The sequence below is a fragment of the Xyrauchen texanus genome, chromosome 5, assembly GCF_025860055.1.
Source record: "Xyrauchen texanus isolate HMW12.3.18 chromosome 5, RBS_HiC_50CHRs, whole genome shotgun sequence".
NCBI lineage: Eukaryota > Metazoa > Chordata > Actinopteri > Cypriniformes > Catostomidae > Xyrauchen > Xyrauchen texanus.
In genome coordinates, this window is record NC_068280.1 from 2,825,850 (window position 1) to 2,852,316 (window position 26,467).

Genomic DNA, 26,467 nt, shown 5'->3' on the forward strand with positions numbered 1-26,467 from the left:
CAGAAAGTTGAACATCCACAAATCACATAAAAGCAGCATAAAAGTAACCCAATCGACTCCAGTGGTTTAATCCATGTCTTCAGAAGTGCTATGATAGCTGTGGGTGAGAAACAGGTAAATATTTAAGCCCTTTTTTACTATAAATCTCCACTTTAACGTTCACATTTTGAAAGTGACAGTGGAGATTTATAGCAACAACAAAAAACAATATTGATCTATTTCTCACACACAGCTATCATATCACTTCTGAAGACATGGATTAAACCACTGGAGACTCATGGGTTACTTTTATGCTGCATTTATGTGCTTTTTGGAGCTCCAAAACTCTGGTCACCATTCACTTGCATTGTATGGACCGACAGAGCTTAAATATTCTTCTAAAAATCTTAATTTGTGTTCTGCAGAAGAAAGAAAGTCAAACACATCTGGGATGGCATGAGGGCGAGTAAATGATGAGAGGGTTTTCATTTTTGGTGTACTGTCCCTTTAAATCTGTTCCTTTTTTAACTTAAACCCCATGCATTCACTGTATGGGAAACATCAGGGTCAACATTCCTTAAAATGTCTCCTTGTTCCACAGAAGTGTCATACTGTTTTGAAACGATATGAGGGCGAGTAAAGGACAGAATTTTCATTTTTGGATGAACTGTCCCTTTAAAGGCTCCCAAAATTTGTAGAAAGTTCAAACAGCATTTGAAGAGGATGTAAGTGAAACATCTGTACAACTTTTATTCCCACGGTCACAATTCAAAATGCAACCTGATGCAGTAATCTTGTATACGTTACCTGGATGATGTGTAAAAAGTGTGTAAATATGATGTGCTTTCATGGTATAAGTAGAGATAAAACAGGCCCAGACAAGCAGCAGGTTTGAAATGCACCCTCTAGTGTTTGGGAGTCAAATGACTGCAGGCCGTCCCGTTCAAACAAACGGCAAAGACAGAGTAAAGCTAGTCATTTATCACGTGAATGTCGCCGGACACCCACCCCTTTTTATTGAGCATGCGGCCATTTGTTCTGTAAAATCAAATCAACATCATCACAAACACAAATAAACAAAGCATCGTAAAATCAAATGCAGTAGGGTTCATTTCAAATAAAAAAGGAATAATATTAAAAGTGGTCATCACAAGCCACAGCACATGCAAATAAAACTAAACCCTCCCCCAGCATGCACCCTTTCCGACCCCATCAGAATGAGCCCAAACCAGACGTCCACGCCCACCTCACATCGCCAAGATAACGCGCCCTCACTGCCCCGCCCACATTGGCCAAGCCCCTCCCACCAACAAAGAAAAGCAAAGGGATATTGGTTGCTGTAGTAACAGAGTTTGTTGAGGTTACAAAAAATCCTCTACCTGCGCACCGCGTGCTCGGATACGCTGATGCTTCGGGAGCGGAAGGCGTCCATGGCCGACAGATCTTTCAGGTCTTTAACGGGTGAGTTTGCGCTGGGGCCCTGCTTCGCCACTTTGGTCATCCGCAAACTGCCCCGAGGGCAAACGGGTCGGGTGCGTCAGGGGGAAATTTGGGGGATATTGAGTGTCACGAAATGGGGCCAGCGACCAATCACAGGTGACGGATCCAGGGTGATGGTACACACCCCCAAACCACACCCACCATGCAGGGCCCAATCAGGGATGGGGAGGGGTCAAATAAGGAAGTGAAAGGAAAACAAAGTAACTTGGTCAGCAGTGCACATCATGAACCAGAAAAACAGGTACGACATTTAAAAGAAGGAGAAAAAACATAAATAAGGTAAACAGACACAGAACAAGGCATAAAGTGAGCAATATACTTCAGCACTCTACAAAAGCAACGAAATATAGTGGGAGAAAAGAACAGATATATTTGTACAAAGAAGAAGCATTCAGACACTGCCATGATCGTTGTACGGAACATTAACAGCATTTCAAAAGGAAAAACAGTCAATAAAAACACAAATTAATTAATGGATGGAGTGAAATTACAGGCTGGAACAGAGAATGACTAAATCACCACTTTAATGAGTAACTTCATGTAACCATTCGACCTCTCAAGGACCCCGAAAAATTCCACCAATAAAAAGGACCATTAAGAGTTTTAGCAATGTCCCCCCTCCCCCCTCATTACAGTACTGCCAAAAACCTCATTAAATGTAATCATGGAAACATCCCATCCAGACACAGCAATGATATTTTTTTCATTAAAAATGCATAAATTAAATTCAGTACAATGGGACGATATATCGAATTTCAATATATCGTAAACCCAAAAAATTACGAACCATATCGCGGCATAATTCGATATTTAGAAAATGTTTTCGGTCCGTGCGATCATAAACGAAATGACCCGTCGAACATCATAATCTCTCGATCTCTTGATTGTAGCCCTACTGCGCTTTTTCCATCACTTTACAGGATTCACACAAGGTCCTTGAAGTTAGCTTTTAGAAACGTAAGCACTGGAATATCTGGAAAATCTCCTTGTTTTGATGAAGTGCTTGAGATTAAATCATGTCCTCCGTGTAGTGTGTGTCCATTAAAGATGTGGCTGTCACTGAATAATGTCTCTTAAATCCGCTGTTCTTTACGGTCAGATAAAAGTTACTTTTAATCTCACACAGCACGGAAGCGCTGAAGAAACTGAGAGATCGTTCTTGATGTTCCCAGAATGCTGTGAAATGCAGGTTAAGCCCTTAAAGTGACAGTCGCCTTTTTAGAGTTTCTTCTACAAATGAATGTAAACTCAATGTTATTAATTAATCAAAGTAAACATAGTGTTACTTGCATTATTTAAAACAGTGATGGCTCATATCATTATTATATATACAATTTAATGATATAATATTAATTAATAAAATGTAGAATTTTAGTGTTTTTACAAAGTTAAAATATAATTATAATAATGATTATTTATTTTTAAACAAACGATTATAAAATATTCACCTTCACATTTTTTCGAGACCGGTTCTCTTCAGTTATTATTATTATTATTATATTATTTTTGAGTATTTATATAGGTATTAAAAGAACTTTATTTTGATGAAAAATTATAATGAGAATTTTACTAAATTATTTTCAAAAACTAAAAACATTTCTGTAATATTTTGTCATTATATCGAATGAAGATTATATCGAATTGTGATCCTCATATCGAATATTGAACCGAATCATGAGATAACCGTATCGTCCCATCCCTAAAAATAATGCCATAATATATTGTACTTTATAAATGTACTTCATCATTGTAATAATGTCATTTTTTTGACATTACAGTCATGACAATTATTTATTTATTTATTTATTTATTTATAGTACGTTAATAAATATTTGAATTATGAATTTTTTTAAATAATGTCACAATGTAAAAAAAAAAAAAAATCTTAATGGTCCTATAAGCAGGTTCTTCATGAAAAATAAAACTTTTAAAAATGACTCAGAAGTTACATTCAAAGTTCCAGCCCCAAAAGAACAATGATGATGTTTTCTTTGGAATATGGCAGGACAACCGGATGGGAATCATGGAATTCTACATTCAAACACTTTGGTGAAAGCAACTGGAATGCATCAAGTATGTTGTTGATTTAATGTGTTGTTACCATGGTGATTTGATGTTGTAGCTGATTTATGGGATAGTGGTTATTACACCCATTTCTAAAGATAAATGAGAAATGGGACGGATAGATAAAGAGGCTGAAAAGCACATATAAAAAAGGGGGGAAATGGAAGGGAAAGGATAAACTTGTTTCCGGTTGAGCTGTTCGGCATCCTGTAACTTATCAGTCCCTTTTAGTGGTCGACCGATTTGGGGTTTTAATGTCCGATATCCGGAGAGCATTGTGGCCGATACAATGCCGATATACCATTTAATATAGTAAATATCAAACATAAAATTGCTAATTCTTATTTAGCACTATATTTACTCAATTCCACACAAAATATAGGCTTGTTACCTTTCTGGCTAAACAGGCTGAATCTGCTCAAGTTTTGTGAGGTTGGTTTATTACATCGGTTTAAATGAGATATGCACATATTTGCAGACGGTATATGATATTATATACAGACGGTATATGATATTACTTTTATTGATATCTGCCTTTTTTATCATTAGACAAGACAGTTAAGTTACAGGGAACTGTTGAGGAGAGAGAGGGAGAATGAAACAGACGAGCACTTTATCATTATGAGCTCAAATGCGTCTCCTATGGCTCTGATATGCGGACCGTTTAAATGACACCGTGTTACTGCAATAATAGTCCGGTGTGCAACACAATTTTTTTTGGTTCCTCGGTGTTCCTCTGTGGCCGGCGTTGGAGGATACTACAGTTAGAACGGCTTGATTCTACAGTATAACAGTGCCCCGTCAGCACATCACGTCTTCAACTTCTGATCTTGTGAAGAATAATAAACCTTATTCCTCATTGTACCTCATAGTTATAATATATATTTATATACTCAAAACCCTTCATCTGGTGAAAATATAGGCTCTAAAAAGCTTAATTTGGTAAATAATTATAGAGCAATATAATGGAGCAAAGTCTCCGTCATTTCAAAATAAGAGTCCCCCGTGTGTTTCAGGTTTGTTTACGATGCACAAAATCTTAATTTTTGGGGTTATTATTGGTATTTTAGACTTACGATGTACCACAGTATTTTTTTGTACTGTCAATACACGAGTACAGTAAGTTATGTTGTATGTGCGGTAATAAATATAATTTTCGTTACAAACTTTGGACCCAATTGTGCAATAACATTAAAAATGTGGTCATTTCGAGTGGCGCCCCCTTCACACAGTGCCTTTAAGTGTCCAAAATGAGTGGATTGTGAGGGGGGTTGCTACACTACCGGTATGAGACAAGAGTGTTGAGATCTTTTGAGAATTCGGGTCATCATTTTGGGATCCCCAGATCTCAGTTCTATGAGTATTTACAGCTGCGCCACCTGCTCTACTGTATTTGGGAGCAGCACAAACCCCCCTAAAGCAGCAGATACTTTGGGTGATTACTGCTTTTGGAAAGGTCATGAGGCATCGGTGTGTTACTCCCTGCTAATTCAGAGTCTGGGGGACAGAGCTTTAACTGCTATCAAGAGATTATGGGAGAGAGATTTAAACTTGGTATTGGAGGGAGTGTGGACAGGATGCTAGATTTTACATAGATTCTATTGGACCCCCTCTAGATTATGATAAGCTTGGTCTTAAAGACACACCCACCTGCTGGCGATGCCAATCAGAAGTTGGAGACACAACATGTCTTTTGGGGATGTATTAAGATCAAAGATTTTTGGTTAAAGGTTCAGAATTATTTGTGTGACGTTTTAGGCAATCAAATTTTACTTTGCCCCAGACTTTGTATTTTGGGCGATGGGGCAGTTATACATTTGGGGGACAAATATATAAAAAATTGGGTTCGGACTAGCATGATGATGATGATGATGATGGGCAGACGAATTATTTTAAGGGGTTGGAAGTCAGATAGAGCACCACAATTTCCGGAGAGGTGTGCAGAGATGGGGAGGGTGGCGGATTTTGAGGGGATGGCAGATAGAAGGCTAGGGGACTTGTTTTTCAGGAAGTGGGGTATGTATTTGGCAGTTTTGGGGGACTCTAAACTTATCTCTCATCCCTTCCCCTAGTTTAATTACGCATGTTTATAGAGATGTAATTTTTCTTTATTTTATTTTGTGTGTGTGTGTGTGTGTGTGTGTGTGTGTGTGTGTGTGTGTGTGTGTGTGTGTATTTTATATGAGCGCAGGGATGTTCTTTGGGGTTGGTGTTTTGGGAGGGATATTAGTGAGGGTAAAAATAAAGCATGCAAAATGCTGTTTAGAATTTGCCCCTTATACGGTATCGTTTATTTTTCTATGTGTGGTTTTCCCAAGCTACAAACACACACACACACACACACACATCTGAATCCCAGCATGTTAATTGGCACCAGTGTCTTCTAATGGATAATATAGATATAAGTAAGAGGAGTGGTGGTGGCGTAGTGGGCTAAAGCACATAACTGGTAATCAGAAGGTTGCTGGTTCGATCCCCACAGTCACCACCATTGTGTCCTTGAGTAAGGCACTTAACTCCAGGTTGCTCCGGGGGGATTGTCCCTGTAATAATCTGCCAAATGCATAAATGTAAATGTAGTAAAACTTTTGAGTGAGAAGCTTTTTAAACAACACAATTCACATAGTGAGATTTGGAATTATTTTGGGTTTTGCCTGATGAGACTAGGGAATCCCACCTGCAGTGAAGGCCTACAGAGATTTCAAGCCAAAGGGGGAAACCCCAGCAACCTTATTACACACCTTCGGACACACCCCACTGCCTCCGCAGAATACACACGGGTTACTGCCACTTCATTTAACATAAATGTGTTAATCTGAACATGGACAGATTTACCATTTCTCGGAAAAATCAGACATTGCCGTTTTTCCAATTAGAAATGCACGGTGGCGGTAAAAATCGCACTTATGATCAGATTGGTTCGATCACGCCCCTGAGCGGTGTGATTGAACCGGTGTGTGTGTGTAATCGGCATTCATGCTGCTGATTACTGGACTCAACTGGCGGTTCAAAACAGTCGTTTCAATGTTACAATATCTTTATTTTTAAGTTACCGACATGCAATAATCACAGAAATAATCGATTTTTACAAACCAAAAATGTATCAGGTAACAAGTCCAATTTGAGCCTTCTCCCGGTTCATCCATCGGTTATTTTTATCACTTCAGGAGCAACAAGTGGAATGGCTAGTTTCTCAAAACCACCTTTGCTAAGACAAACCGCGTTAAGAATGATCACACTATCATGTGGTATTGTGATGCTACTTAGTATCGCGTTACATTAGCTGGCATAGTATAGCAAGATATGAATATGGCATCGTGACAACCCTAGTGTGCATGCTTAGTATTCATAGCATGTATTGTTGATGGTCTGTCTGTGGGATGCAGTCACCACTGACACAAATGAGAAAAGCAGAGAAATAAATGAGACAGAAGAAGAAAAAAATATAACACTAAATAAAGTGTCTGATACGTCCCACAGTCAAACTATCAGTGAGTGGCTTTTGAGAACTCAGAGACGTTCTGATGTAATATGACATATAAAGCAACAATATGAGACGGCTGAATCATGCTTTGTGTCCCTCTGCAAAACCTGGCATGAGTAAAACACATGTGTGTTTGTGTGTACCTCTTGGGCCTCTCGTTCAGACTGGTGCTGCGTGCTCTGAAACTGCTCTGCTCGTGCGTGTCGTCAAAAGGCAGAAGGGCGTTTGAACGTAGACCCTAAATATGACAAACACAGCGAGAAAGCCAACTTCAAGTAAAGACGCAAACTCACATGTGCACACACACGCACACATGAAGCTGAAAGACCATTACTAACCTTCGTGATGTACTGAACAAAGTCTTTTCTGAAAGGTAGTCTGCAGCGGATGAACCACATGGCGATCACATGATGGGCGAGAGACACGATGTACTGATTAAACCTACAGGGAGAATTGATGAAAACAACACCACTGACAATATGCTCCGTTTAGGGTAACTGTTCTTTGTAGTAAACACTGCTAGTCAAAAATGTGGACACACTATAGCAAAATCCCTCATCACAATATATATCGTCCAGTCCTAGTCCTGATATTATCAGATAAAGATGTATTTTGATCAACTTTGTAAAAAAGAGTGTTTTGAGTTCATGTCAATGTACTCACTTTGATGGGTTAGTATACGGCATTGAAATGGCAAAAACGCTAACATACTGCTCGGCAACGAAGTTAGCGTACAGATGCGGGAGCCGCACCAATGCTGTAGAAAAGAGAGACAAACGTGCCACAAAATAGAAGGACTTCAAAGGTTTATATTCGTGAATAAACACAAAAATCAACCTTTGACTTGGGACCATGTTCAAACCGGCCAGAAGGAAAGAGAACAAGTAAAGCTCAAACTCACTGGACAGGAACTCCAGCATGGGTGACGCCATGGCGACAGTTGCGGAGATGTGTGTGAGTTTGACGATGAGGGCGGGTAAGAGTTTGATCATGATGTCGGGCATCTCCACAATGCACATGGTCAGAGCGACCACACACTGTTTAGCACAGCGGTAGATCAAACCCTTCTCCAAACACTGAACCACCTCCCTCTGAAAGAGAGTGAGAAACAGAAATAACAGCTTGTGGTTTTGATTGACTAGTCTGATATTCATCTTGAGTGAATGTCTCTTAGGTCTGAAGCAGACGGAGCGTAACTGCATGGGTTTTGAAAACATGTTTTTAAAAGTTTAACCGTTTTAAACTTCATATGCCATCATAACAATGTGGCATTCATTTTGCGAGATGCTGCAAAACAGTGAGCTGCGTTGTAATGGTCCAATGCTTCCATCTAGTGCATATTAACATAGGACGAACTATTTTTAAAAACAGCGCAGATGAAAGTAAGAATGCATCCTGTGTGAACACCCCTTAATGCAACATCTTAAATGAAATGTAGCCACATAAGTGACTGAATTGAATCATTCTTCATGGGCAACACATCATTTAATGGCCACACATATGCTACTCGACAAAAATTAAGTTGAGCTTGATCTTAGCATGTTAGCATGTTGCTAAACTCGTTTGCTACTCGACATTCAAATTCAGTTGAGGTTGATGTTAGCATGTTGCTAAACTCGTTCACTACTCGACACTAAAATTCTCAGTTGAGCTTGATGCTAGCATGTCGCTAAACTCGTTTGCTACTCAACACTCAAATTCAGTTGAGCTTGATGCTAGCATGTCACTAAACTCGTTTGCTACTCGACAAATTCTCAGTTGAGCTTGATGTTAGCATGTCGCTAAACTCGTACGCTACTCGACACTCAATTCTCAGTTGAGCTTGATGTTGCATGTCGCTAAACTCGTACGCTACTTGACACTCAATTCACAGTTGAGCTTGATGTTAAAAGGTCGCTAAACTCGTACGCTACTCGACACTCAATTCACAGTCGAGCTTGATGTTAGCATGATAGCATGTTGCTTAACTGACAACATGATACTCATGACATACTCCGTACGCATACAAAACATTAGCACACACAAATATTGAGTGAAATAGTGTTTATTTAGCTGGAGCTACGTTCTATTGATACTTTTCAGTACCAAATAAAATGCTAATATATTTCTATTAACAATTATGTGGACTGTGTGAGTGAGTGAGTGAGTGAGTGTGCGTGCGTGCGTGCGTGCGTGCATTACCTGTCTGGATTGTTCTAGGTAACTGTGGTAAGAGGTGAGTGCAGTCAGAACGGGAACCACAGCGAGTTGAACATCAGTAATGGAGAATCCATCAGGAGTTTTCTTCAAACGCTCCGATATCAGACGATCGGTCACCTAGACACACACAATACGAGATTCACTGGCTCTGTGATAACGTAAGAGATCTGCTCAAATGAAAATGTCAGCGATAAGTTATTCCTAGTGGATTTTCACTGACGTGTATTTTGTGTGTGTGTGTGTGTGTGTGTGTGTGTGTGTGTTACCATAGCACAGAGAATGGAGCACAGATGGTCAGTGTTGCACGGTGATGTCAGTATCAGAACTTTGTATTGTATTGTGCACGACATCTTATCCAGAACCAACTTCAAAACCTTCCAGTCAGTCTCCTAGAAAACAAACAAATAAACATGATCAACATCAACAAAAAAGTACCATTCATTTTGGATATATAACATGGTATTCATTGAAGTATCGTGTAAATACCATGAAACAAATACAGAATCAGAATGAGCCCAGTTTTGTTATTATATGAACACGGATTAAGGATTTTCCAAAATCCCTAAACAAACCGTCATTTTCAAGAGTAGCTCCTTCTACGGCTATTAAAGGCATAAATCCTAAAAAATGAAAATTCTCTCATGATTGACTCTCCTTTAAGCCATCCCAGATGTGTGACTTTCCTTCTACAGCCAAACTGAAATTAAGATTTTTATAAGCACATTTCGGTTCTACATGTCCATACAACGCAAGTGAATGGGTGCCAGCTAATTGACTGTCCAAAAGGCATATTTAGGCAGCATAAACGTAATCCACACAACTCCATTTGATCAATTAATGTCTTCTGAAGCACATTGATAGGTTTGTGTAAGAAAAAAAAAAATGATTAAATCATTTATGCTGTTTGAAATGACCTATGACCTCATAGTGCTTCTGACTTCTCGCGTGAACGCGCCATCGTGCCTAAGTCATGTGACAGCAACGTAATGCATCGCCAGCTAGCAGGAAACAGTTTTTAAAGTTAATAACTTTTTAAAATGTCCATTAATATTTTACACAAACCTATCGATTTGCTTCAGAAGACATTAATTGATCGACTGGAGTCATGTGGATTAATTTTATGCTGAATAAATATGACATTTGGACCATCAAACAGCTGGCACCCATTCACTTGCATTGTATGTGCATAGACCTTCAGACTGTTCTGAATTTTTATGCTACATCTTTTCTAATGTTCAAAATGTTAAAAAAAAGTCCCACAGACTTACATTGACAGAATGTTCAAACGAGTCAACGGAATGTTTGTAAATTTAAACTGTCAAAAAATTCTAATGTAAACAAGTATAATCTCCTTTAATCTCTCTCTATCTTTCTTCATCAAGCCAGCAAAGTTTGTCTTTACAAACTTTATCTAGTACTATGGTACTGTCACAGCAGTTTTTATTATACGTGTGTGTGTGTGTGTGTGTGTGTGTGTGTGTGTGTGTGTGTGTGTGTGTGTGTGTACCATCTTCAGGCACTGTAGCAGCACATTGAAGGCCAGGCTGTAAGGGAGAAATGCAGTGCGAATGGAGGAGGACTGGGCCGCTGGTGTGGGACTTCCTGCCGGAGGGGACACTGTTCCTGTTGGCTTCTTATCAGTAACTCTCTTCTCCGACTCCCTGAAAACCAGAAAATTCAGAAGGGATTTAGACAGAAGCCAATCACAATTTGACATTATCAAACTAACCGTTTGCAAGTGTGCATTCTTGCTAGTGAAAGAGTGAAACACTTATTATATGCACCATTTTCTCAAATCTGCCCAATTATCGGCCGATATATCGGTCTGTCACTACCAACAACCTTGTCAAATGATAATGCACAGTTACTGTTGCAAATATTTGCGTTTTAACGTAAATATTGTGTAAAAAATGCATTAGCCTAAATCACATTTATCGGCCATTAACCATCCCGCTCTGTAGTTTTCAGTATCACACTAGATCTTACCCCACGTCACAGTGGCAATATGGGCTGAATCTCAGAACTCGGTCTTTATTGAGAACACCCAACCGATGAAGAGAGTCAGCCCTCATCATCAACAAGAAATCAAAAACCTGACAGAGAATCAACGAGAGTAAACAAAAAGATAGAGAGAGATGTGATATTAGAAAACTAGTTCTTCACTACAATTAATTAGCAATGTTTCTGTAGCTATATTACAGGACATCTATAACCCCCTCATTTTGTAACCTCTGACCCCAGCTGTTGTGACCTCTGACCTGTAGTCGTATGGAGCTTGCGATAGCACTGCTGTATTTGTTCTTGTAGTGAAGTTGTAGGTGAGAAATCAGCAGCTCATAGACTCGACTGGCGTGACTGGCGGGCAGACTGTACAGTTTACTCTAAAAAGACAAGAGAGAAACATAGATATACACTCACTAGAGCTCAGTTGGAGAACAATAGACTTTATAGAGTTGCTATGGAGTATTGTTACAATTACAAGAGACAAAGTATGTGTTTTGGTACCTGTAATATTTCTAGAAGCCCCAGTACAGCAGTTCTGACGTCTTCCATGGGCGACTCCGCTGACAGGTCTCTCTCTCCCTCCATAGGGCAGGTTAATGGACGACTAGCAACCTACAGGAGGACGGCGGAGTTGACAAACACTTCTCAACAATGATAATGAGTGGTAACACATTAATGAGTTCTACATACAGCAAATGATCAGCTATTAACTTCACAAAAACACCCTATAAAATAAATCTTATTAGTAGGGCTGTCGATTTAATGTGTTATTGGAGTGTGATTAATGACATTAAAAAAGCAATGTGTTAATAATAAGGACTTTTCCTACCATTGGAGCAATTCAAGCTTGAAGCACCACCTGTTTTCAGCAGGGGGCAGTAAGCGAAACTCCAGCTGTATAGGCAATGCACAGTTGTACAGAGAACAAACCAAACTAAATTTAAGATTAGAGTGCTTTCTTACGTTAAAACACAACTGGATGGAGTGCGATTCCGAATGCAGGGATCTCAAGATGTCTAGTGGACAAAATCGGTACTACATCCTTGATTTACCATGCATAAATGAGATTCTGGATGGCTGGATATTCAATCAGGAAAATCTGAACTTGACAAAAACTTAAACAGATTTCATAGGGCTCTTCATTTGTTGGATATCTGTTGCTAATATTATAATAATATTACAAAACAAGAGCAATAACTCAATGTCAAAGGATTTAATGGGACTTATTAACTTGCTGCTCCATCTAGTGGACAAAATAAATAGTGCATCCTTAATCTGTGGATAACAGTCTAAATAAATATTTTTATTTACGGCTGACAAGAGGAAATTGATTAAATGTAGCACATGTCCTCAGACTGTCCTGGTGTGCATATATTTTAAGTTGTGTCATATTTGGACCATGTGCACACAAATAAAAGGCACAGTAGTAGTTTCAGTTCAAAGCCTCTAAATCGTCTAAACGATTTGACAAATCGAAAATGTTGTGTGTCAGAACAGTCCCTAGATGATAGGTACAAACTTTCAAGCCAATCGGACAAACGGCCAAGGAGGACTTTGCAAAAGGAGGTTATTTTAGAAGATTCAAAATGGTGGAAAACTTTTCAGGGAGGAAATAAAATCGAGATACACGTTTTGTTCATCTTGACTCAAGGAATCAGAGGAAATAAGAACTTTGATTCTAGTTCTAATAGATAAGTTATTAACAAAAATGCTAATGGAGTTAATTATAGCGTGTGGATATAGTGTGGATTGAAGGGTGAGGGTCAAAATCCCTTGGCTCTTCAGATATATCAATACATACATATATATATATCCTTTTATATCAATATCTATCTATATTCTGTTGCTTAACTTCTTTAATAAAGTGATGAATTAACTATATGCATGATCACATAATCAATTCTATTTTCTTATGCATAATTGAAATATACTTTGAATCATATATGTGTTGAATGTTAATTAGTCTCTTTTAGGAACATTCCAGAGTCTCTCTGTCCTGCACATCGGCTGAAGGTCTTTTGGGGATAAGCTTATTTGTGACGCTCTCCAGCCTCTCAGGGAGGGGGTCAGGGGAATGCGTTAAACATGTGTTCCAGATGTATTCTGTGTTTGATTGTTACCTTTCCATGACTAATTATATGGTTTAAAGTCCTATGTAATAACACCTGAATAGTAGAAGTGTGATTTTCTCTTATTATTTCTTTAGGGAAGAAATGTATGTTATTTCAACCCTCTCCTCTGCCCGAGGAGTGAATATTTTATCTCTCTGTTTTGGTTCAAATGGCCTGATAATGTGTGCTCTGGCTCTCTTGTGCCCAGAGAAGGACTGTCGTTCGTCAGTGTTTTGTGTGTGCGTTTGACCTTCTACCTAGGTTTTGAACCCAGAGATGCACACCAGGCCGACTCGAAGACGCCCCGCGACCATCTGCGAGGTCACTTCAGACGTAAATCTCGGGCGCGGACGACAAGTGCGCTGATTAATGTTGATAGGCCATTTAACTATCTATATGTTGTGACTTTATGTTCTTTTAGCCAATCAGGAGTAAAATAATGGAATGTACATCCTTGCAAATGGTATAATTGATGTAAGATTTTGTGTAAGGTACGAGTTAGCTTTCGATCTCCTCGTGAGACTTTGTCGCTGGCTCTACCAATTTCACTGCAAACTATTCTTCAGTAAATTTTGATTCTTTAATTGAATTTCTCGACTCCTGGTTTTCTTTCTTCATATCTGGTCCGGGTCACAACTGTTATACCCCTAACAGGATCATTTTCACTAAATATGGTATTCAGCCTAATCTTGACTACCTTTAACTGCACCTTAAATTTGGTATCATTCGGCTATTCGCAACTTTTGTGTATTTGTCCAATCGTTTTTGTAAGGATATGTTAGCACGTGACCCAAAGATGATGCATGCCAATTTTCACATTTGTCACTTAAACAGTTGCAGAGTTATAAAAACATTTTAGCTGTAGCACCCACTATTGGCGAAATTGGACAAAACTTGGCATGCATCCTCAAAATCGTCTGATATCAAAGTATTCCAAGTTTCGTAAAGTTTGGACTTCGCATTGAGACGATATAGGTCATTTATTTGGCCACACCCAAATAAATAATTAATATATCATATATAAAATAAATCTTCAAAATGATTTGACACATAAAAAAAAATCTGAAAATAAATTGTCAGGACGGTCCCCAAAATTTCTAGTAAATTGGAAGAGTTCGCAAAAGTAGGTTTTTCAGAAAATTCAGAATCGTGGAAATATAAATAACTACTGTTTTGTTCGTCTTGCCCATACGGTTGGATGGGGTGTGTGTATGAGTAGTGGGATGGATTTGGGATCATCCTGCCAAGTTTTGTGTCTCTAGGACTTACAGTTTTTACTGCCCATATTCTTTTAGGGCAGAAAAACAATAATAATAATAAATTTAGCTGCAAGCAGCAATTACCAGTGTTCACGCAGCATAGGGCCTTTAAGTGAATGTGCTACAAAATTTTAAGAATAATTCCGATAGCCAATAAGCACCTAAAATAGAGATAAAGCAATATAATTTTCAGCACTCGCAGGTAAACAACAATATAGTGTGTTTTTTTTTGTTTTTTTTTTAAACATGTCTGACTGTTATAGCATCACCTATTGTCCGATCCACAACAGATTTTGCATGCTTCTTTGGAATCAAGTTTCATTTTGTGTACTAAATTTGATTTCTATCGGAGACTTTGTTTAGGAGTTATTGGCTTTTGAGTAAACTGAACCACACCCATATTTTTAAATGACCCTAAATAATTCTAAATAATAAAGGTTTAAATTTAAAAATACATTTTTTTTTTTACAATTTGATTTACACCAATGTTCCTTGAGGCAAAGTGGTTCAGAAAGTGCAGTGGATATCTATCATATGATGTGTCAAACATGTGTCTGTGTGACACACCTCATATCTAGCGATTTAAACGCATGTAAAATGTGATGCGCCTACCGGTGATGTTTTTCTTTTTTTTTTTTTTACATTTTGCACCGACCTCTAGGGCCAAGAGCCAAATATGCCCACCTTGTTTTGTTCCGATCAGCCTTTGTTAACCTTGTCTAAAAGCTGCTGAAATTTGATTGGTCGATGTCGGCCATGCTTTTCGAGAACTGCAATTATCCTGATGGAACTTAAAAGGCATCTTGGACAAAGACATTGCATGCAAAATTACAGGTTGATCGGACCAATGGTTCCTTAGAGCCATTTTTAGGTTATTCATCATAGCGCCATCAAGAGGCAGAGGCGTCTAATTTTGTGTGTGTTCTCAGAATGACAGGGCGTCAAATTTTGTGATATCTCAGTCATTCAAGAGTTCTAACGGTTTTAGTAAAAGTACCCACTCATGCTATGTACGTTTTGTCGTACCTTTGCTACGATGAATCAAAAGTTCAAACTTTTGGTTAATTATTAATATTGGGACTCCAGAAAATCTTTTTGCACTGGCTTGGTTCCAATCGGATGAATCGCCTAGGACAAGTTTGAACATTTTATTTTGCAAACAATCCAAAATAGAGGGAGAACGAAAGAGCGGAGCCTTTTAAGATTTGTCATTATCCAAGCAATAACAGGAACAATTTATTTTGTTTCTAGATCTTACGGTTCCAAAGTTACAGTTCTTCTGCCACAATAATGTGATGCAATGAATGATTATATTTATAATTATTTAAATATAACTTCATAATTAATCGTTATATATTGCTTAATTGTTATTTGAGGGCCTTTCTCCACAAATATTTATATATGCGATTAATTCGATTTATTAAATCACATACGTATGTCATTAATTTGATTACAAATTTGAATAGATTGACAGCCCTACTTATTAGTTTATGGATTATGCAAATATTGAATGTGGGTTTTTTTCTCCATCTTATTTAATATTTTTGAGAAACACACCAATAAACACCAGTGCGGTTACCTTCTCTATGATGTCCAGCAGACTGCTGAAGTGATTGGTGTTACAGCCCTCTGCTAGATCCACCAAAAGCTGTGTGGCATGCCTTCTGACGGACAGATCACGATCTTCAGCGATCTGACCCAACTGAGGAATCACCACCACCTCAATGAGCTCCTCCTAGGGAGAGGACAACTCATAAACGATTTACTAGCACAAAGTAATGTCCACACAATAGCCGCGTTTCAACGATCAGGCCAAATGAGGGCGTGCTAGTGCGTGCCAGGGCCAGTTCCAGGGCCTCATCGTGCCGCCTCTGGGCTTTCTCGGGGCCAACAGCCAATGGCCTTTGTCCCGAATATTACCCTTGGGCCAAACAAGGCTTGGGAGTGAGGCGGGGTCAATGTCATAGGCAGAGTGTCGCCGAACTTGCAGGATGTGTATCCAGCGCACAACGGCACAGATTTGGGCAAAATTACAAAATTGCGGGTACAATACAAACCCATTAAAACTCACAATGGACAAAGTGGTGCACAAAGAAAGAACTTTCCATGGTTTGAGATCACGAACGGTGTTACATCGTTTCAATGCAAGTGGAGACCGCACGGGACACCATGGCAATTACAGTCGTTGACTTGTCAACGCTAACTTGCTAGATAGCTAGCTAGCTAATGTTTACAAATGATATAAACCCGATCTTCTAGATAACTGGATAACTGAGCTTGAGCTTTCCTCTTGCTTGTGAAATGGGCGGGGTGTGTGATGTTGGCACCAGGGCAGTGTGTTAAGGGCAGGTTTTAGGGCAACGCTGAGGGGCTATTGGGCAGATGGTGGGAACGCAGATCGATTTGGGTCTCAAGGCTTGATGTACGAGGCTATTGGCCCCTGCTGGCCAGTTGATAGCCCTGGCATGCACTGGCCCGATAGTGGAAAAGCGGCTAATGAAGACATCATTAATACAATGACTTGTGTGGGTTTGTGCGTCTGTGCCTTAGGACTGACTTCATAGAGTTGTCGGTTTGTGCTGAGTACAAAGGAGAGGATGTGTAGGACCTTTATCCTGATCAAAGCACGGCTCTCATTCCTGACGGAGTGAAAAGAAAGATTTTATTCTCAGTTATGCATTACAAATGGCATCTTAGTGAAGTAGATGATCAGGTAGTGTAGATGTGATCGATGCAGCGACCAGACCTGAAAAATGTCTCCATGAGTTTCAAGAGGTTCTGCAGCCATCCATCTTTAGCGGGCTGAATGGATTGAGCTCTGTAGGAAATCAACGTCAACACCGACGCATCCTACCAAACAGATTCAACACTCAATCAAACCAACAGTCAGGGCTGGATAAAACAATATTGATGTTTGGATGAAATGTAATCTTCATTTGAATAATCTTTCACTCTATGCAGCAACTATGGAAGTATTTTAATGAGAAAATGTCTTTGAAAAATAAAAAGCGTGCCGAATTGCACGAAATACTAAATAAACACATTGCATTAACAGTGCTAGCTTTCTTTAGGGATGCGATTTTAGATATGTTTGGATATTTAAATTGTGAATATTTCAATTGAAAACATTTCACACAAAATATCATAATTAAACATTCAATAATAAATACTCAGATTCCAAAAGTTGTTACAAATGTTTTATTATTATTATTATTATTATTATTATTTCCTCTATTATTCTGTCCATTATATTTCACCTCTAGTGGTTAAAATTTGGTTGGAAATTCAACAGTGTTACTTGCTGCTATTATGCTTCAAAACTGTTGAATTTCCAAACAAATTTTAAATCACTAGAGGCGAAATATAAATGTTCAGAATATTACCCGTCAAATGATGATGAAAAAAAAATACAAAATGTTGGAACTAAACTTGGAAGGTGAATATTTATTACTACATTTTTAATTATGTAACTTTGTTACGAAATTGCCTCCCCCAAAAATGCAAGCACAGTTAATGCAATGCGTTTATTTTTCAATTAGTGCGATTCAGCGTGCTACTTGTTTCAAAGACTTTAGTCATTAATTAACTTCCATAGCGACCCTCTACAATGAGAATACATCTCTCACATATGCAACCAAATGTTGCGTAATGCAACTAAAAATGTATTTAATTAGCCACTGGCTGGTAAATGTTCAGATGATCAAGTAGTATGCTGGCGAAGAAGTTCAGCACGAGATCCTTTCAGTGTTTGGTTTGACTCGATTGGTGTAATGCGTGTCCAAAGACAAGATCCACTCAATCATTTGTAATTGAATAAAGACTCTTTAAATACCTTTCTGTTCTTTACAGTCAGTTGCTGATAAAAATAAATAAGCTTTAATTGTAATCACACATATTATGGACGCAGTAAAGAAGTCACTCTCTTGTTAATTTGCGCTCGACGGAAAAACTGCCGCTATTCTTAAAGAGACAGTATGGGTTTAGGACTTGTTTGATGTAAATATTTGTAAATAGTACAAATTAGGCATGTAAACAAACATGTAACAATATATAAAACTACAGCATAAACACTTGTTGGGAGGGTAAAACCTTTGCGATGCGTCAGCCCGGAGTTATTAAACTGACACATACACCACAACAGCACTTCCCTTTTATTGATAAAATGAAGGAACTCTTAATGCTACTTAAAATGTACAAAACAAGCCCGGATGGGACTTGTGATAGGTGCATTTTAACTACCACAGAAGCATGTCAAGTCTTAACGATCAACGAAACGCAGAATGAGATGTTTTTGTCTGCTAGCGCTTTCATGCGGCATTCAAAGCGATGCTTGACGCTGATGCCCTGCCGCAAATCATGAACGCAGCTTCACAATTGCTGTAGGAAAGCGGATAGCCAAAATCCATCTGCAGATTAATATTGTGGAGAATATTCAGAGTTTAAGAGATTTAATGCCCAATGCACTGAATATGCAACCTATGGGGAAACCATCTCAATTAGTCAAACTCCCACTTAGACTTCGGGAAACGTTTAATGTTAATTGAATTGGTGCCATTTTAGTGCATTTCTATCTTTATACTGTGGAAGGATTTGTTTGGAAAATGTTAATAAGGCATTATATTGCTAGCTTTACTTTCTAAGATGGAAATAAATGCATTTTAACAGAAGTAGTATATATGGTGTCAAATTTCAGCAAACATAAATTGCGATCAATTACAAAAAAATAAAATATGCGATTAATCGCAATTTAAAATGTTTATCGACTGAAAGCACTCATAAATTCACATATATTGTACGCAAAATAATATGCAGTTATAAGACTTTATTTATTGATGGAAAACAGGGATTTTAAATAAAAAAAAAGCTCAAATGAGACCAAATTAATAAAACGTCATTAATCAAATTAATATTAACATTATATAATAGTAACATTTATATTTTCGTTATGCACCTAGACAGAACCTAGACAGAAGATCCCTTGTATAATTAACAGCATAAATTTACATTTATAATATACCCAAATTAATCCAAATCTAAATTAAATCAGAATCGAATCAGGAAATAATTATCAATGCCCTGCCCTAGTCGAATAAACCAACGGTCAAACAGATTCACTAGTCAAAACAACAGGCAACAATTAGACAGATTCAATAAGCAACAGAGAAACTCACCGGTCGTTTATCAGCACATTTCTCCACCAGGCTGAAAAATCTCTGTGAAGATCCATGAAAGTCATTCTGTTCGTAGAGTTCTTCAACTGTACTAAATAACTCATACACGATCACCTTAAGATCAGGACTGCCCATCGTCTGCGCGCACACACACACACACACACACACACACACACACACACACACACGTGTACATATACAGTCCTCGCAAGATAAACTCCCAGAAAACACACATTTGTTTGTGTACCTGTATCTGTTGCAGGAGTTTCTCTATAATGGACAGCAGTATGTCCCAAGTCACCACCTGTATTTCTCTGCCATATTTCTTGACGAGTCTTGTGATTGACAGCACAATTTCATATGACACCACCTCGTTAGCGCAGCTCATGGCCTGGGGTCAAAGGTCACACTTTAGCCAACAAACGATGCACATTTATGACACATTTGTGTGTCTCACAACCCACACGCACCTTGTAGAATGAGGGCAGCACCAGTGTGGGGGTGTTTTTGAGGGCAGAGAGTCTGTGAGCCCCCCAGAGGGCCATACCGACAAAAAACACAGCCCCCCTCAAAAGAGCAGCATCATCAGAGTACACCCTAAATGACATTAGGTAAACATTTTAAATAGTTCTGTCCTTGAATAAGAAGAGTTGAAAAACAAAAGCACACACTACCTCTCCTCCATGATATGGCACATGGTGTATATGGCACTGTGTCCCAAGTGAGTTCCCAACACTTTACGCATCAACTACAGGGATACACAATAAGAAAAATGAGTCGTGTTAGCTTGTGCAAAACCTTCTAGGGTGTTCGTCGGGGTGATGTCTGTTCAGGTGTATTCCTACAAAAACAGGTCAGCTTCAGTACCTTCCAGCAGGACTCGCAAAACTCCTTCACGTTAACGGTTCGGCACAGAGTGATGATGAAAACCGTCAGCGAATCAGAGCGGCAGACAGTTATAACACACCACAGCGTCTAACACCTGTAACGCAACCTAACCACACACACACACACGTCGAGAGTTTAAAGCAAGATAGTTCTACTAAACTGTATATAAATGAAAGCATCACACACACAGTTACCTCAATATCTGTGGAGGAGTTTGTCCGGTTACACAAAAGGCAGACTTTCCTGTGAAAAACAAAAGCTAGTTCAAGGAATAGTTCAACCCTCATGTCTTCTCAAACAATAAAAAACCCATTTGAAACTAAGAAAATATGAGACGGTCTCATATAAATATAAAATGACTTGAAAATCGTGATATGACGATAATTGACAGCAATTAGGGGTTCCACCCTGCCCTCTGGATATTGGCCACTAAAAACCCATATCGGTCGGCCACTAATAGATGGTGTGAGTTTTCATTTCATGACTTTAAAAAGCACCCTTAATACTGTACCTTCATTTATTTATTTATAGCCCATTTTCTCCCCAATTTGTAACGCCCAATTCCCAATGTGCTCCAAGTCCTCGTGGTGGCATAGTGACTCGCCTCAATCCGGGTGGCGGAGGTTGCCTCTGCGTCTGAGACAGTCAATCCGAGCATCTCATCACGTGACTTGTTGAGACCGTTACCATAGAGACGAAGCACGAGCGACCCCCACTGAGAGGGAATCAAGGCGGCTGTGGCTCAGGTGGTAGAGCGGGTCGGCCACTAATCGCAGGGTTGGCGGTTCGATTCCCGGCCCACATGACTCCACATGCCGAAGTGTCCTTGGCCAAGACACTGAACCCCAAGTTGGCCCGGTTGCTAGGGAGGGTAGTCACATGGGGTAACCTCCTCGTGGTGGTGATTAGTGGTTCTCGCTCTCAATGGGGCGCAATGGGGGGTATCCTACTGTTCATATGCACCGACACTATTTCTGTGACAACTGTGGTGATCATTTTTAACATCTGCAGATTTGACCACACTCACCTAAACGGTACGATCCATGTTTAGCAAAGCAGTGTATGTGAACAATGACCAGAAAAAGCTTAAACCTGCGCTTTGCTACAGACAACTGATGAGTGCGTTGTTAAACTCACCACTGAATGATGTTGCATGCGCCATTGAGCGTTGTTAAACTCACCACTGAATGATGTTGCATGCGCCATTGAGCGTTGTTAAACTCACCACTGAATGATGTTGCTCGTGCCTATGAATGCTGACCTTTGCGCAGAGAGCACTCTAGTTTGTCAGACTACTGGTCAATTTGATCAAAAACAGTCGGAGGGCCCAGATAAAGATGATTGGCAGGCTGGATTTGGCCCACGGGCCACCAGTTGACTAGCCCTGTTGTACAGTCTCCCCCCTTCATTTCGGTGTGTTTGGTCTGCATTGTGGCTGATTTATAGATTGTATTTGACGAATAAAAAATAATCTCACTAAGTTTTTTAGTCTTTCCCATTCATTCCCTATGCTCGGTCAATTTTGACTGCGAACAGCACAGGTCTTTGTTTGTTTTACGACCAATTCGACTTTTCAAAGTCCCATTTTTGTGCATGTCCAGAAGGCAAGTGGAGATTGATGTCAGTCAAAAATGACCAAACCGTATAGAAAGGTTAAAGTGAAACACAAACGCATAAACAAAATTTTATGGTCGCTTTTAAGAGCTTGACAGCCCCTAGTCACTCTGAGCTTTCATTGTATGTAAAAGAGCTGTTTGGAGATTCTTCTCTTTAAAGTTCCACAAAAGACAGAAAAGCCACTTTTTAACTTTTTGTTTGTTTAAGCTTGCATGTGCACTTACTGGACCATTAGGGAGACATTCTCGTCCAGGTAGCAGGAGTTGAATTTGACCAGGTTAACAAGAACATGCAGAAAATCGGAGGACAAACCGATGTCCATCCACAGCAGGACGAAACGAGCTAAGGAGAGAGAACACGAAGCACGGTCTACATAGGTCCACGATACCTTGCAACACATTGTAGGACGAAGCAAAGCGTGCGAGTGTGCGTTTCAGACATACCTATCTCTTCCTCCAAGTAAGTGATATCTTTCCCGTTCTCCGTGAGCGCCTTGAACACCTCCAGTCTCCCAGAGAGATCTTCGTTATTGGGTTGATAGTCCAAAATGATGTTGAAGAAGTATGCTCTCAGAGGACCCAACCGCTCACCCTACACACATACAGCAGGAGATGAACTCAACACAATAAAGTGAAAATGTCTTTATGATAACATAAGTAAAAATGCAAGACAGTCCAATCAATGTTATTAACTCATATGTGAATTAAAATGTAAACCCAGGATTTGTAACGTTAACAGTAAATTCTCAAAATGTGATTACCTAGGATAAATTATTAACTGTTTGAAATAGGGAACAAGATAACCCAGGATCAGTTTCACCCAGAGTTCAGAATGACACTGGGTAAACAATTTAAAAGGTGAAACAGGTTTAGTTTTTTTAATTCGTTTTCATTTTGATTTTATTTAGGTTCAGTTTTCATTAGTATTTATTCTATGATGATAGTTTGAGTTTAGTGTTATCAGCTTCTTCGTTTGTTTATTTAGTTGTAACATTTTAGCATGTAACAGAGTATTACATTTGTTTATAAATTTGTACACAATCTGTTTACATTTCTCTGGTGTTGTCACTATTGAAAAAAGCATTTTCATGCTTATTAATGAAGACAGATAATAGAGGTTTCCAATGTGATAATACACTGTTTGTAGAGTCTCAAGGTGGTCTTGGTCAAGCTTCAGGTGTGCAGTAATGATTTTATTGGAAAGCAGCGGCTTCCTTCATGATGTCCTGCCATGAACACCACTCCTGTTTAATGTTTTCTGTATATTAGACTCATGTAGATGTTAATCAGTTCCAATGATTCCTTCAAGTCTTTATCTGTCACTCTAGGGGACTTTTGTACCTCATTGAGCATTCTGCGGTGCGCCCTTTGAGTCATCTTGGCTGGACGGCCACTTCTAGAGAGAGTACCTATAGTACTAAATCATCTCCATTTATAGACAATATGTCCAACTGTGGACAGATGAATATCTAACGGCCACTTCTAGTGAGAGTACCTATAGTACTAAATCACCTCCATTTATAGACAGTTTGTCTAACTGTGGACAGATGAATATCTAACGGCCACTTCTAGAGAGAGTACCTATAGTACTAAATCATCTCCATTTATAGACAATATGTCTAACTGTGCACAGATGAATATCTAACGGCCACTTCTAGAGAGAGTACCTATAGTACTAAATCACCTCCATTTATAGACAGTTTGTCTAACTGTGGACAGATGAATATCTAACGGCCACTTCTAGTGAGAGTACCTATAGTACTAAATCACCTCCATTTATAGACAGTTTGTCTAACTGTGGACAGATGAATATCTAACGGCCACTTCTAGTGAGAGTACCTATAGTACTAAATCATCTCCATTTATAGACAGTTTGTCTAACTGTGGACAGATGAATATCTAACGGCCACTTCAGGTGAGAGCGCCTATAGTACTAAATCACCTCCATTTATAGACAGTTTGTCTAACTGTGGACAGATGAATATCTAACGGCCACTTCTAGTGAGAGTACCTATAGTACTAAATCATCTCCATTTATAGACAGTTTGTCCAACTGTGGACAGATGAATATCTAACGGCCACTTCTAGTGAGAGCACCTATAGTACTAAATCATCTCCATTTATCGACAGTTTGTCTAACTGTGGACAGATGAATATCTAACGGCCACTTCTAGAGAGAGTACCTATAGTACTAAATCATCTCCATTTATAGACAATATGTCTAACTGTGCACAGATGAATATCTAACGGCCACTTCTAGAGAGAGTACCTATAGTACTAAATCACCTCCATTTATAGACAGTTTGTCTAACTGTGGAAAGATGAATATCTAACGGCCACTTCTAGTGAGAGTACCTATAGTACTAAATCATCTCCATTTATCGACAGTTTGTCTAACTGTGAACAGATGAATATCTAAACTCTTCCAGATAACTTTGTAACCCTTTACAGCTTCATGCAAAGCAACAATTCTTCATCATAGTTCTTTTGAGATCTCTGTTTTGCAAGGCATGGTCCACGTCAGCAGATGCTTCTTGTGAATAGCAAACTCAAAATGTTTGAGTGCTTTTTATAAGTCAAAGTAGCTCTAACCTACACTTACAATCTTGTTTCATTAACTAGATGCCAGGTTTGCCAACTCCTGACTCTAATTAGCTTTTGACTTCTTTAGCCTGGGGGGGTTCACTTATTTTTCCACAGCACTGTGAATGTTTAATGGGATGTGTTTGATAAAAACATGAAAGATTATAATTGTTTGTGTGTTGTTAGCTTAAGCACATTGTGTTTGTCTAAACTTGTGATTTTGCAGAAGATGAGATCACATTTAATGAGCAAATAATGCAGAACAACAACTAATACAAAGGGTTCACATACTTTCTTGCCACTGTATTTCAATAATGACTTTTTAACTTCTAATGATGTAACATGTTTAGGGTGTGGGTTATGCTATAGTAATCATAGTGAGCTTAACCCTTAACTGCGCCCTGTTTTTGTCCTTCGGGTCATTTTTGACCAGTTTTGAAAATCATTCAAAATGCTTAAATTCTTGATTAGTGACTTGATAAGTGTAAGAGTTTTGCTTCGTTATTGTGGTCACAAAGTGTATAATGACATGGGAAAAAATGATATAGACTGAATATTAATAGCTAAACATAATTTAAGTTCAAAAACTTGCCAAACGTTGGCCAAGGATGTCTCAATTCACATTTATTTCATTCACGTTTGGCATTTTATAATATCTTATTTATAAATGAAATTTTGATTTCATTCTGCTTGTAGAAAATCAAAAGTGTAAATTTTTTAGTTACAATGCCGATTTCACAAATAAATCTCTACTGCCTTTTCCAGCAGTCAAAATGGGCCCACTTTACACAACCATTGCAACACAATCAAATGTTCAGTTCAAGCACCACCATCATAGTTTCATTTAATATCTCGGCCTCTGAGTGGACTATAAGCTCAATATAATGTCATTAGAAAGCGGAGAGCCACCACTTTGTGATGATAAATAAAAATATATACCTCATTACCTCTAGGGGGTGCAAATTTTCAACACAATATTTTTGTTATAAAAGGTGCATTCAGTAACTTTTGTCTTTGCATCATCTTGTACTGACACCTAGTGGTGTGGATGCAGCATCATTTAAAATCAATAGTTTTCAGTTTCAGATGCCATTGTAAGAATTCACTATTCACAGTCAGCCATGATGACTTTAATCAATGAGTGGGAGTGTCAATAACAGGATGTTACTGAGATTGAGTAGTATTCAACTAGTCATGCGATTCAAACATGGCCGCCCCCATAAGGAGACCCTCTCCATGTAGAATAAAACAGCTTTTATAAGGTTGCTGATATGACTGGAGTCTTCATTTTAATGCGATCGCTCAAGATTTATTCATTCAGCTTTATTGTCATTGTGCAGAGTACAGGTACAGAGCCAATGAAATGCAGTTGTTTTCGCATATCCCAACTAAGCTGGGTTCAGAGCGCAGGGTCAGCTATGAAACAGCGCCCCTGGAGCAGATAGGGTCAAAGGCCCAACAGTGGTATCTTGGCGGTGCTGGGGCTTGAACCACTGACCTTTCGGTCAGTAACCCAGAGCCTTAACTGCTGAGTCACCATTTCCTACATATATTGGAAAATTGCAAGTCATGCATCACGTTCTAAGCATAAACCTCTTTTGCGATACTC

General features: G+C 38.9%; 1 protein-coding gene across 1 annotated transcript in view; it reads right to left on the bottom strand.

The window, feature by feature from the left end:
- The window catches only part of LOC127643859 (tuberin-like), a 61,323-nt gene that overhangs the window by 23,926 nt on the left and 10,930 nt on the right, over window positions 1–26,467 (bottom strand). The window contains 23 exon segments of the mRNA XM_052126776.1: window positions 1,359–1,487; window positions 7,171–7,265; window positions 7,366–7,468; window positions 7,691–7,784; window positions 7,929–8,118; window positions 9,209–9,343; window positions 9,493–9,615; window positions 10,734–10,887; window positions 11,213–11,319; window positions 11,485–11,607; window positions 11,732–11,842; window positions 16,180–16,335; window positions 17,158–17,239; window positions 17,347–17,450; window positions 19,772–19,909; window positions 20,019–20,162; window positions 20,242–20,368; window positions 20,446–20,519; window positions 20,639–20,716; window positions 20,718–20,765; window positions 20,854–20,902; window positions 22,501–22,618; window positions 22,720–22,867. Of these exon segments, the coding sequence (XP_051982736.1) occupies window positions 1,359–1,487; window positions 7,171–7,265; window positions 7,366–7,468; window positions 7,691–7,784; window positions 7,929–8,118; window positions 9,209–9,343; window positions 9,493–9,615; window positions 10,734–10,887; window positions 11,213–11,319; window positions 11,485–11,607; window positions 11,732–11,842; window positions 16,180–16,335; window positions 17,158–17,239; window positions 17,347–17,450; window positions 19,772–19,909; window positions 20,019–20,162; window positions 20,242–20,368; window positions 20,446–20,519; window positions 20,639–20,716; window positions 20,718–20,765; window positions 20,854–20,902; window positions 22,501–22,618; window positions 22,720–22,867 (2,630 nt within the window).